Raw genomic sequence first — 13,369 nt, forward strand, 5'->3', positions numbered from 1 at the left:
ATCTAATTAATTCTACTCTAGGATTTTAGTTTCTACTACATCATTAAGTCTCACACTCACTTTCTTAATTATATTGGAATCATGTCTTAGCGCTCAAGCAATTTAGCTCATTCTTGTTCTATATAGAGGGCATTAAATTATTGCTTCAGAGGGTGGTAATTTTACCTTTTAAACCTGTGTTTTGCTGGCCAATGAGCAAAATAAATAAAATTGAATTTGCCTCCAGGAATTAAGCACAGTGGTCTAATTCCATGGTCTAATTAAGGTTAGGCTGAGGGTTAGGGTTAGGCTAAACTCTGACACGGTGGCTCAGTGGCTGAGCTTGTCGATCAGAAAGGTCAGCAGTGTGGCAGTTCGAATAAATCCCTAGCGCCGCGTAACAGAGTGAGCTCCCATTACTTGTCCCAGCTTCTGTCAGCCTAGCAGTTCGAAAGCATGTAAAAATGCAAGTAGATAAATAGGAACCACTTTTGGTGGGAAAGGAACTGTGTTCCGTGCGCCTTCGGCATTTAGTCATGCCAGCCACATGACCATGGAGACATCTTTGGACACGCTGGCTCTTCGGCTTTGAAACGGAGATGAGCACCCCCCCCTAGAGTCGGGAACGACTAGCACATATGTGCGAGGGGAACCTTTAACCTTTACCTTTACCTTTAAACTCTGATTATTTCATCATTACTTCCCTGTCAATGTGGGATGAGAGCTTGATGTGTTATGGGACACCGACATGCAATTTGAAGAGGGACAACCCAGAATTTTAGAAGTTTTTTGCTTCTCAAATCTAGATTGCAGCTGACTGAGGTAGAAAAGCATGTTTGTACATATTAAAAAGTCTTCAGACATATGAGGGGAAAAAAGGAGCAGCTTGCTATGTATGCTTTTCTCTCTAACAAATTCCATATTTTTTGTGATCCCTTCATCAATCGAAGGATATTAGGGAATCTTCCAGGCCATATCTGGACATCTTGAGTTGTTAACTCGGAGGCAAGAGAAATGAAGGAACAGAAGTAGCACATAGACTTATACACCGCTTCACAGTACTTTACAGCCCTCTCTAAGTGGTTTATAGAGTTGGCATGTTGCCCCCAACAATCTGGGTCCTCATTTTACCAACCTTGGAAGGATGGAGGTCTTGAGTCAATGTTAAGCCAGTCGGGATCGAACTCCTGACAGTGGGCAGAGTTAGCCTGCAATACGACATTCTAAACCACTGGGCCACGAGGAAGGAGAATGAGAAAAGAATCAGGGAGAGAGGAAGGAGGAGGGAGGAATGGAAGAAGACAGGAATGAATGAATAGCAAGAGCACTCCAACTTATATACTGCTTCACAGTGCTTTACAACTCTCTCTAAGCATTTATAGAATCAGCCTATTGCCCCCAACAATCTGGGTCTTCATTTTATCAACTTCAGAAGAATGGAAGGTTGTCAAACTTTGAGCTGGTCAGACAGTTGTTATGATTGTTATGTAAATGAAAATAATGCATAAGCTGATCGATCCCCTCCTTGTTGGTTTATATTTTGTAGTCCTCTTATAAAACCAGTTACTGACCTATTGACTGAAGCAGACAACGGATCCTCACAAGGGGAGGCAAGATAACTATAGTAGTTTTGCATTATTAGTAACAGAATCCCAGAGCTAGAATTGATGTTGGAGGTCTTCTAGTCCAACCCCCCCCCCCCCCGTTCAAGGCAAGTGTCCTTAATTCATCACGGACAAATGGTTTTTGGGCTTCCAAAAACATTCTTTAAAATGGCGGAAGATATAGGTATTCAAGATGTATGGAAAGAAATAAAACCTAAAAGAAATCAATGCTCATTTTATTCTAATAGACATATGTCCTGGTCAAGAACAGATATGATCTGGATGTCACCGCAGTTAAAGTCAAATGTGCAAGAAGTAGAAATAGAAGCAAACCCTTGGGCAGATCATGATCCAATTGGAGTTAAGTGGAAAGGACAAAAGAGAAAATGGAGATGGACATTGAATCAGTCAATAGTAAAAGACAAGGAATTTATATAAAATATGGAAAAAGAAATGGACTTTCCCCCCAAAGAGAATAGAAAAGAAGAAACTTCACTATAAAATGTCTGTTTGTTGCTGTTCTGAACTGTTTGATTTCTCTTTTTCTTTTAGGTTACTCCTTTTTGAGGTGTGCAGTTGAGTGATCCGGTCAGGTTCTGTCCAAATTGTTAGAAGATAGAAAAAGCTCTATTATTCCCGGGCTTCTGTTTTTAATACTGAGCTCGAATTGGAGACATTTTCCCTTTTATGGTTTTAGGATTGAGGGGGTCTTGTTTCAGAAGCAAGAATGCAGGGAATATTTATTCTTTCACCGTGTTTTTGTTCGTGATTCTTCACAGCAGGAGAGAAAGCAATTCCCTCTGAACCAAAATACTTGGCTTGTTTTTCTGCAGTTGTTTTTCATGCGTGCAACTCTCACTTTGGCCCTGTGTTGAGTTATTAGGTTGCAAGATGAACGCTGTTCAGAAGAACATTATACCGTCGTTACTGCAGCTCCTTAATTCATTTCAGATTATATCTGAAGCTTGTTGAATTGGTTAACATCAAATGGCTTTTGTTATTGTGGCAGCCTCAATTATTCCTCTCCAACCTCCAGCGTTTGAAACAAAGTCACGGGCTCTGTTCAGGACATGGCTGTGGGTGTCGATTCATGAAATCACAACTGTTGTGGCCAGTCAGCGGAGCTGGCAGCAGATTCGGACAGTGAGGAGGCTGGGGAGGAACGTGGGCCAGTCCTGGAGTCTGGGAACGACTCTTGACGAGTGCTCTGTGTCGGAAGCAGAGATGGGGCCAGGGCCATTGAACAGTTATCAGCTGCCTTCGGAGTCAGACATCAGTGAGGCAGAGGAACAGCTGGATCTTGTTCCCAGTGTGCACATGCACAGAGCTGCCATATGAAGGAAACAGCTAAAGAACAGGGGGCGACTTGGGAGTAAGGCCACAGGTGGACGATGAATGGCCCCTCCCAGAGGAAATAAAAGAGGAGCAAGAGGGGAGTGGAGTTTGCAGGGGACAATTAGTTCGCTTAATTGGTTCGTAACTCTCTGAGACTCCTTGCAAGTTTTGCAGATATCGGCCTGGCAGCTCTCCAAGCCTGATAAGGTCTGTGACCGTAAATCCTCCCTTGAAAGACTTTGCTGGATGAGCAGAATTCACAGTCAATTAACAAAAGGGGTTTTCTGTCGGGACCAGGAGTTTGCTTCATGGTCAGAACAGTAACTCCTGTATACCAAATACAGGTAGCCCTCGACCATTCGTCTGTCATTTAGTCACCCTTGAAGTTACAACGGCCCTGGAAAAAGTTACTTATGGCCGTTTTCACCCTTACGACCGTTGTAGCATTCCTGTGGTCATGTGATCAAAAATTCAGAGGCTTGCCAATTGACTCGTATTTATGATGGTTGCAATATCCTCAGATCATATGATCCCCTTTTGCGACCGTCTGAAAAGCTTTGAGTTTCTTCAGCCCAATCTCTGCTCCTCGGCTGTTCCTCTGCCTCACTGATGTCTGACTCTGAAGGCAGCTGATAACTGTCAGACGGCCCTGGCCCCCTCTCTGCCTCCGACACAGAGCCCTTATCAGAGCCTTCCCCAGACTCCAGGACTGGCCCAGTTCCCCCCCAACCTCCTCACTGTCCGAATCTGCTACCAGCCCCGCTGGTGGGCCACAACCGTTGCTTCTAGGAAATAACTACCATATTGTAATTAAATGTCATAAACAGATTTATAAATAAATTTATTTCACAAAAAAGGCTAGCGTCTCGCCGTATGCAAGACAGTGCATCTGGCTGTTTAAGTCAATATTCACAATTTCCAAGTGAATACTGTGTATCTGCTGATTTGAATTTCTGATATAGCTGCTAGGAGTGGCCTTATTTGTGAGACGAGCAAACATGAAGCAAACCAGGGTTTGTTTACAATTGAATTTCTGCAAATGGTCCTTGTCTAGTTATTTCCATTTTTCCTCAGGAAATAGGTCTGCTTTGGCCTAATAATTGAATATTGCAAGAATTTTTCAGCTATCTGTGTCACCCACAGACCTCAAGTAGAGTCAGAATAGCCATTTTATCACAATGCAGAGGTAGTCCTCGACTTCGCTTAGCGACCGTTCAAAATTACGACGGCACTGAAAAAAACCGATGACCATTTTTCACACTTGCGACTGTCGCAGCATCCCCACAGTCACTTGGTCCAAATTCAGACCCTCGGCCACTGGCTCTTATTTTTTGACTGTTGTAGCGTCCCGGGGTCGCGCGATCCCCTTTGGCGAACCTCTGACCAGCAAAGTCGACGGGGAATCCAGATTCACTTAACAACGGGGTTGCTTGCGTCACAAATGCAGCGATTCGCTTAACAAAATGTGGCAAGAAAGATCGTCAAATGGGCCAAGACTCACTTAAGAAATTTCTCGCTTAGCAACATCAATTTTGGGCTGAATTGCGGCCGTAAGTTGAGGATTACCTCATGTGGCTTTCCGATCTCATGGCAGGTTTTTGAGACCATCAATTTGTGTTGGAGGCAAACCGTCGATCGTTGTATATTTCAATTAAAACTTCTGCAGAGAAAAGTGTAGGGGGATGACATTTTCAAATACAGTGAAGGAAGAAGGTTTTGAAAACCAGGAAGTGTTGCTTGGAGAGATAAAAGAGAAGTGAACATCAAAGTGGAATTTCATGTTTGAGTTTCTGTTTCACCCAACCTCCCGCTTAACTATTAGTTGTTTCTCATTCCCTTTGAATTTCATAAAGTTATTTCCCTCTCCCCAGAAAACAGTTTTAACAATTGCACCCCAGAAGAATTTTAAATTGTAGCAGACACTGATGCAAATCAATTGTGATAATTTATCTACGTAAAATTACATTAAAAATTGCAATGGATTGAAAACTGCATTTGCATAGTTTAGAAAACCGTTTGTGTATATTTTGCTTTACTAACACAATCTTTCTTCTTTTTTGTTCAGCTCCAGTGATTAACCGATTCACGAGACGAGCATCTGGTGAGTTCCTAAATTTAAATATTCACGCATCAGTTGATTATTGAAATACTGTTATTTGTCATTTGATGTAATGTTCTTACTGTGTATAAAACCCCTAATATTGCCTTGTTTTTATAATGTAACTAGCCAATAACCTGGCGCTGCCCGGGTATTTATTTATAAGGGGGAAATGTCCGGACCAAACATAATTTCTAATGTTGGATTTTCCCACTTACCAGAAGGAGCCCCCTTGTGGAGTACTGTGAAGCCGTTACCACGGTAACTCCACTACACTGTACAGTAGAAGCCATTTTACAGCAGTACAGTAGAAGTCATTTTAAGGCACAACAGGCTGTATCTTAACAGAACACACACACCCTCGAGGGGTGTTAGGGGTGCCTTACCCCCACAGTATTTCTTCCTCCTATAAATAAATACTCGGGCAACGCCGGGTTATCAACTACTTAGTAATATGGCTTAAGTGAATATGGATTCCCCATTGCTGTTTCTTCTCAGAAGGTCGCAAAAGGGGATCCCGTAACTCCAGGACAATGCCACCGTCATAAATATGAGTCAGCTGCCAAATGGCTAAATTTTGTTCACCTGACCAAGGGGATGCTGCAAATGGTCATAAGTGTGAACAATGGTCATACGTCACTTTTTTTCAGTGCCGTCGTAACTTTGAACTGTCACTAAATGAACTGTTGTAAGTCAAAGAACCACCTGCGCGCTTCAGACACCACCTGAACGGACCAAAGATTCCCGAATCTAGAACCCAAATTCTCTCTGCCTTTAAAATTTATTACACGCGGATATAGGGTTTCCTGCCTAGGCAGGGGGTTGGACTAGAAGACCTCCAAGGTCCCTTCCAACTCTGCTATTGTATTATTGTATTGTATTAGTGTATATTTTTCTTACAGTCCTCAGCTGGACAGAATTTTCCTTGTTCTCTGCTGGGTTCATGCTTAAGGATGGCCAGTGCTTCATCTTGGCGGAAATTAGCCAATTAAATAGCCAGAGGTTAATTGTAGAAGCACCTGCTGACAATAATATGGGGCATTAATTATTTAGCAGATAATCCAGCCAACATGCTGTGATTATTAACAGAGGTTTTTTTTTTTTTTTTTTTTTAAACTACATAGCCATAATTGTGCGCAGCTGCTGTGATGGCACAGTTCCACGCAAATCCATCCTGGTCACATCCTTATCTTTCATCCTGGGTGCGTCCTTTTTGGCAGTACACTTGCCATGCTCCTCCCTCCCCCCTTATTAAATTCAGGATGGCAAACATATGGGGCAGGGACAGTGGGAGTTGATCAGTAGAGAAGAGTTCCAACCTGTGCCACGCCCTGGTCTCCTGTCTTCTCTAACACGGAATTATTATTTTTTCAATGGGTAGCCAAGTCCTTCACATAGAACAGTGTTTCTCAACCTTGGCAACTTGAGGATGGGTGAACTCCAACTTCCTTAGTCCAAAAGGTTAGCTTAGAAATGTACAACATTCTAGAATCTAGACCCCTGTTGACGAACCCTTTGGCACCCGTGCCACAGTTTGCACACGGAGCCCTCTCTGCGGGCGCGCCAGCCGTTGGCCAGCCCAGGTCCACCGTGCTTGCTCCGCTGGTTTTTGGGTCTCTGCTGCGAGGCCTTCATGGCGCAGGAGGCAGGAATGGAGGAGAAAGCCTGGGAGCACCGGGGAGAAACTGTGGAGATCGCGATGGTCTGTCCATCCCCCCCCTCTCCCATGCCCCGTTTTGGGCCTGAAAAGCCTCCTGCTGGAAGCCAAAACGGGGGCAGGGAACATGTGCAGGGCGGAATGCGTCTGGCCAGCTGGTCTTTGTGCACCCCAGAGCGCTGGAAACCCAAAGGCCAGATGGCTCACGCACGCATGCGCACTGGCCACTCCAGGGCGCAAAGACAAGAATGGCTGGCATGCATGCGCTCGCCGGAAACATGAAAAGCAGCTGGCGACGGTGTGCATGCCCACCGAGGTTCGCCATCACGGGTATATTGGAATAAATTTAAGTCAGAATTGCTCTTGGCTACTACTACTACTACTACTAATAATAATAATGACTGACAGGCACTTGGCCTACAACACACCTGACATAACAATAATTGAAAAGAAAAAAGTATGCTTCGTTGAGATTGCAACGGTGACCTGGTGATGCGCGAATTGAAGATAAACAGCAAGAAAAAAATCATAAAATACCGGGACTTGCAAATTGAGGTTGAGCGACTGTGGAAAAAGAAATCGTGTGTTGTCCCAATTGTAATTGGAGCCCTTGGAGCAATACCTAAAGGGCTCCCTCGCTATTTGGAAATTCTAAATTTACCTGACTTGAACATTCTGACTCTACAAAAAACCACCCTACTTGGAACAGCTTATATCCTCCGACGTTACCTTAACAGTTCCTAGGTCCTTGGTTAGGACTTGAGCTGTTGAGCTACCAACCAGCCCCAAAGGCTGTGAATCTCACCAAAGATTAACCACATAATAATAATAATATTAGAACTAGAAAAAATAATGAAATATCGTGACCTGGCCATCGAAACTACATGATTATGGATGAAGCATGTAGCAGTGATACCCGTTGTCATCGGGGCGCTTGGCACCATGTCCAAGAATTTTACAAGATACATCCACAAATTGCAGCTTCCTGCAATAACACCAGCGGAACTGCAAAAAACAGCGCTACTCGGAACATCTTATATTTTAAGAAGGTCCTTGGTTGATACCTAGGACGCTGGCAGCAAACCGTATCAACCATTAGCACCAGTCACTGGTATTTGTAGTGCAGTTTTGAATGTTCAGTTGGCTGAGTTTCATGTTTAATGAATAAAGTATATAATAATATCATCAACAACAACAATAATAAGCGCCTTGGGTGCAGTCCCAAAAGAAGTGAAGCACTACTTAAACACCATAGGAATTGACAAATTCTCCCATCAGTCAATTGCAGAAGGCAGTTTTACTGGAAACAGCTTCCATCCTGCAATGATATCTGTAACATCATCAAACAGGCAGATATGCCTCCCCCAGGGTCCTTGGTAAGGACTCGATAGATAGACAAAAATGCCAAATCTAATCCGAACAGCTGGCAGATTGTGTGATGATTAATAATGATAAAAATAAAAATGGAAAAAAATAATATATATAAAAGCTAGGGTGATTAGGGATTGAATTCGTGATAAATTTTCTACGAGTTGATTACAATAACAACAAAGGGTTTTGGAACTTCAACTTTGTTTTCCTTCTATAGTTCACCATTTTTATTATTTTTATATTCTTACATAAGGGGACTCGGTGGCTCAGTGGCTAAGACGCTGAGCTTGTCAATCAGAAAGGTCGGCAGTTTGGCGGTGTGAATCCCTAGCTCCGCACAAGGGAGTGAGCTCCCATTCCTTCTGCCAACCTAGCAGTTCGAAAGCATGTAAAAATGCAAGTAGAAAAATAGGAACCACCTTTGGTGGGAAGGTAACAGCGTTCTGTGCGTCTTCAGTGTTTAATCATGCCGGCCACATGACCACGGAGACGTCTTCGGACAGCGCTGGCTCTTCGGCTTTGAAACGGAGATGAGCACCGCCCCTAGAGTGAGGAACGACTAGCACGTACGTGCGAGGGGAACCTTTACCTTATTCTTACTTAATACATTCATCATTATGTTTTTTTTCTGTTATAGTTCTTGTCTTTAGCCAGTTTGAACCTGTTCGATTCCAACTCAACGTTGCTTATGGAGAATATTGTTTGAAAGAACTAGAAGCCTGAATCAAAGCAACTCCTACTTTACTCAAAGAGACACCCCTCTCCTGCGCCCATCGGAAGGAGCCCAAATTAAAGAGCTCCAAAAGATGGCTCACTGATCTTTGCTCAAGCACATCCAATGAAAAGGAACCCATATTTCTAAGTAATTGGTTCCACCCTCAAGCATCGTTTACTGCTAAAAAGTCTTTTCTAATGTTCAGACAGCATCCATCTTCCTAATCCATTACTGGAACGTAAGAGAACAAATCTTGACATCTTTTTTAGGGTTTTTAGAGAAGGCTATTATATTTCCTTTCGCTTGCCTCTCCTCAACTTTTCTATCTTTCTGGGTCTCTTTAAAAAAAAAGTCTTATTTTTAGTATCCTGATTGTTGCTCTTTTCTGACCCTGTTCAAGGGAACATAATTCTTAAAGTATGACTGCCAGAATTATTATTTCTTTTCCATATTTTGGTCGACCGGTTCTGACCCAGGCTTCCTAAGAGCATGAAGCAAATTTCTTGTCCCGACAAAAAACCCATTTTATTAATTGACCGTGAATTCTGCTCATTCACATCCAGCAAAGTCTCTCGAGGGAGGATTTACAGTCACAGACCTTCTCTGGCTTGGAGAGCTGCCAGGCCGATATCTGCAGAACTTGGCAAGGAGTCTCGGAGAATCACAAACTAATTTAAGCAAACTAATTGTCTCCTGCAAACTCCACTCCCCATTCGCTCCTCTTTTATTTCCTCTGGGAGGGGTCATTCATTGTCCACCTGTGGCCTTCCTCCCATGTCAACCCCTGTTCTTTAGCTGTTCCCTTCATCTGGCCACTCTGCGCATGCGCACACTGGGAACAGGCTCCAGCTGTTCTTCTGCCTTACTGCTGCCTAGCTCCAAAGGCAGCTGATAACTGTCAGATAGCCTCGGCCCCATCTCTGCTTCCGATGCAGAGTCTTCGTCCAAGCCTTATTTGAGCGGCCACCACAAAGAAGAGGGGGTCAAGCTATTCTCCAAAATACCTCAAGGCAGAACAAGAAACAATGGATGGAAACTAATCAAGGAGAGAAGCAACCTAGAACTAAGGAGAAATTTCCAGGCAGTGAGGACAATTAAATCAGTGGTCAACTTGCCTTCAGAAATCAAATAGAAAGATATCATAGAAAGATTAGCTGCGTTTCGGTGCTTATGTTAAACTCTTCTGTTAAAAGTTCTTATTGAAGAATGTACTATTTGCCTGCACTTGTACTTAACGTTGTGTACTCAGAACTAGAAATATGTCGAAATTGTTTTCTCTGCATTCCTAGCCTGAATGGCTCTTCTGCTTGCATAAGTGATTGAATGCATTATTTATTGGTCATTGAAATTACCTTAATTTTTTTTCCACAAAGGAAAGATGATTTAGTGTATGAAAACGATTACCTTTCGTCTGATCCTTGCCAGCCATTTATTTCCATCTTTGCGCTAAAAGAATCGGATTTCCATTTCTTCCTGCAGAATAGGCCTATTGTGTTACCTTTGACTGATATTGTTCTTTCTGAACTCCACTTTATGCAAGAAGCATAATGGTCTTAAGAGCCCATTCTCCACCTTCCTGGTCCCCGGGATTAGAGACCGTTTGTAAACATGAGCTCCGTTATACGTCTGTTTTGCTTGAAGATATATTATGTCCTTGAATTGTATTCAAATGTTTATATATTTTTCTGAAATGAGGTGGCTGACAACAGAAAAGATATTTTTTTCCATCAAGGCGACCACTGAACGTACTTCAGTTGTTAGTTGCAAAGTCGTGTCCGATCCATTGCGACCCCATGGACAATGTTCCTCCAGGCCTTCCTGTCCTCTGCCATCCTCTGGAGTCCATTTAAACTCACGCCGACTGCTTCAGTGACTCCATCCAGCCACCTCCTTCTCTGCCGTCCCTTTCTTCTTCTTTTGCCCTGCGTCTTTCCCAGCATGAAGCTCTTCTCCAGGGAGTCCTTCTTCCTTCTCATCAGGTGGCCAAAGTCTTTGAGTTTCCTCTTCAGGATCTGGCCTTCTAAAGAGCAGTCTGGGTTGATCTCCTCTAGGACTGACCGCTTGGATGGCCTTGCAGTCCAAGGGATTCAATGCAGGAGTCTTCTTCTCCAGCACCAGAGTTCAAAGGCCTCCATTCTTTGGCGCTCAGCCTTTCTTATGGTCCAACCTTCACAGCCATCCATTGCAACTGGGAAAACCGTAGCCTTGACTATACGCACTTTTGATTGGCAGGGTGACGTCTCTGCTTTTTAGTTTGCTGTCTAGATTTACCACCGCTTTCCTCCCCAGGAGCAAGCATCTTTTAATTCCTTGGCTGCAGTCCCCATCTGCGGTGATCTTGGAGCCCAGGAAAATAAAATCTGTCACTACTTCCATTTATTTATTCCCCATCTATTTGCCAGGAATTGAGAGAGCCGGATGCCATGATCTTAGTTTTTCTTAATGTTGAGTTTCAAGCCAACTTTTGCACTCTCCTCCTTCACCCGCATCAGGAGGCTTTTTAGTTCCTCTTCACTTTCTGCCATTAGAAAGTATCGTCTGCATATCCGAGGTTGTTGATATTTCTCCCGGCAATCTTAATTCCAACTTTTGATTCGTCTAGTCCTGCCTTTTTCATGATGTGCTCTGCATATAAATTAAATAGGCAGGGAGACAGTATACATAACCTTGCCGGGCTCCTTTCCCAATTTTGAACCAATCAGTGGTTCCGTGTCCAGTTTTCACTGTTGCTTCTTGACCCGCATATAGGTTTCTGAAGAGACAAATAAGATGGTCTGGTACTCCCATCTCTTTAGTGGCTCTTATCTGTTGAACTATTTCAATATCAAAATATAGATAAGCTGATAAGATGTTTTTTTCCCGTACCTTCTGTTTTGGACTTTTGAGTTATACCCTGCTAATTTGACCCAGGAGGAGGCTAAGGGTTTTCAAAATAATCAAACGGAGCCATCTTATCTTTCTTTATAAATATTGCAAGAGTGGGACACGGATGAAGGCCAATATACTTGTATTGCGATAAAGTTGCAGGATCCAATCTGGGTCAGTAAACGGGACCAGAGGTTTTGTCTTGAGCTTTCCAGAAGTTCACCCTCAGGGAATTTCTCTGTGAGGTTTGATTTGTTCTTTGTGTGATATTTATATGGCAGGGGTGTCCAAACTTGGGAACTTTAAGACTTGTGGACTTCAACTCCCAGAATGCAGAGAGAGAGACAGAGAGAGAGAATATGAATGTGAATGATTGCATGCTGCCATGCTGGCTGGGGAATTCTGGGAGTTGAAGTCCACAAGTCTTAAAGTTCCCAAGTTTGGACACCCCTGCCATATGACGTTTGTTGTGGGCAGCTTTTTATATGTAGATTGGGGTGCTGATGGCTGGCTTATAAAGTCCTTGACTGTTAGTTCCCTTGTGCTGCCAAGCTTCCTCCCCCAAGTACTTGATAAGCTGGGGGTACATCAGCACTCCTGTTGATTGACAAAGGGGCCTGTTTCCCAGGCTTCAATCATTTCTCTGGCTGTTAAGGGGCCTGCTCCTCCGTCCGACAGCTGTTAAGATTGTTGGACGAGCAGGAACAAAAACAGCCAGGCAATAGGACACATGGATGTCTCCAAAAGGGTATCCGTAAATATATTTGTGTACGTGTAAAATATACAAAGGGGAAAGTTGGTTAACTGCATCAGATTAACGCCTGATGGGTATTTGAAAATGCTTTCAAATTGTGGTGGTGGAGAAGACTTTTGAGAGAGTCACTTGGACTTCAAAGAGACCAAATCAGTTGATCTTAAAGGAAATCAGCCGGCCTGATTGTTCTCTGGAAGGACAGATACTGAAGCTGAAGGTCAAATACTGTAGCCACCAAGTGAGAAGAGAGATCTCCTTGGAGAAGACCAGAGGTGGGATTCATTTACTGTTACTACCGGTTCGCCCAGCATCAGAAATGCGAGCATGCACACACTTGCTTCGCTCTTTCTCTCGCGCCATCCGTGCATGCATGCAACGTCACAAAAACACAGCACTTCGCTCTCATGTGCCGTCCACGTCAAAAACACAGTGATATAGGACGGAATTGCACCCGGGCTGGTGGGCGGGCAGTCGCCACCACCGGTTCGACCGAACCTGTCCAAACCGGCTGAATACCACTTCTGGAGAAGACCTTGATTTTGGGAACGATGAAAGGCAAAAGGAGAAGGAGAAGGCAGAGGTTGAGATGGTGGGATAGGTTCATTGACTCAATGATCATGAATTTGGACAAACCTCCAGGAGACAGTGGAGGACAAGGGAGAACCTGGCGTTCCGTGATCCATGAAGTTGCGTAAAGGGGGACACAACTTAGTGTACTGAACAACAACACAGGCTGAGAAAGCTCATGGAGCATGAAAAGAGTAAGGTTCTACATTTAAGCCAGAAAAATGAAATGCACTGGTACAGAATAGGTGGTACCTTGCTCAATAGTAGTAACTGGGAGAGGGATCTTGGATCCTAGTGGACAACCATTTAAATAGGAGCCAGCCGTGTGCAGCAGCTGCCAAAAAAGCCAACACAAGGTTCTAGGCTGCATCAACAGAGGGATAGAATCAAGATCACATGAAGTGTTAATACCACTTTATAATGC

General features: G+C 43.6%; 2 protein-coding genes across 2 annotated transcripts in view; one reads left to right on the top strand and one right to left on the bottom strand.

Moving 5' to 3' along the window:
- Positions 1-13,369, bottom strand: part of COG5 (component of oligomeric golgi complex 5) — a 312,215-nt gene that overhangs the window by 119,749 nt on the left and 179,097 nt on the right. The window lies entirely within an intron of this gene.
- The window catches only part of PRKAR2B (protein kinase cAMP-dependent type II regulatory subunit beta), a 49,004-nt gene that overhangs the window by 16,614 nt on the left and 19,021 nt on the right, over positions 1-13,369 (top strand). The window contains exon 2 of the mRNA XM_081958010.1: positions 4,984-5,019. Within this exon, the coding sequence (XP_081814136.1) occupies positions 4,984-5,019 (36 nt within the window). The remainder of the gene's footprint in view (positions 1-4,983; positions 5,020-13,369) is intronic.

Source organism: Natrix helvetica (genome assembly GCF_964273705.1).
Source record: "Natrix helvetica genome assembly, chromosome: 6".
Lineage (NCBI taxonomy): Eukaryota > Metazoa > Chordata > Lepidosauria > Squamata > Natricidae > Natrix > Natrix helvetica.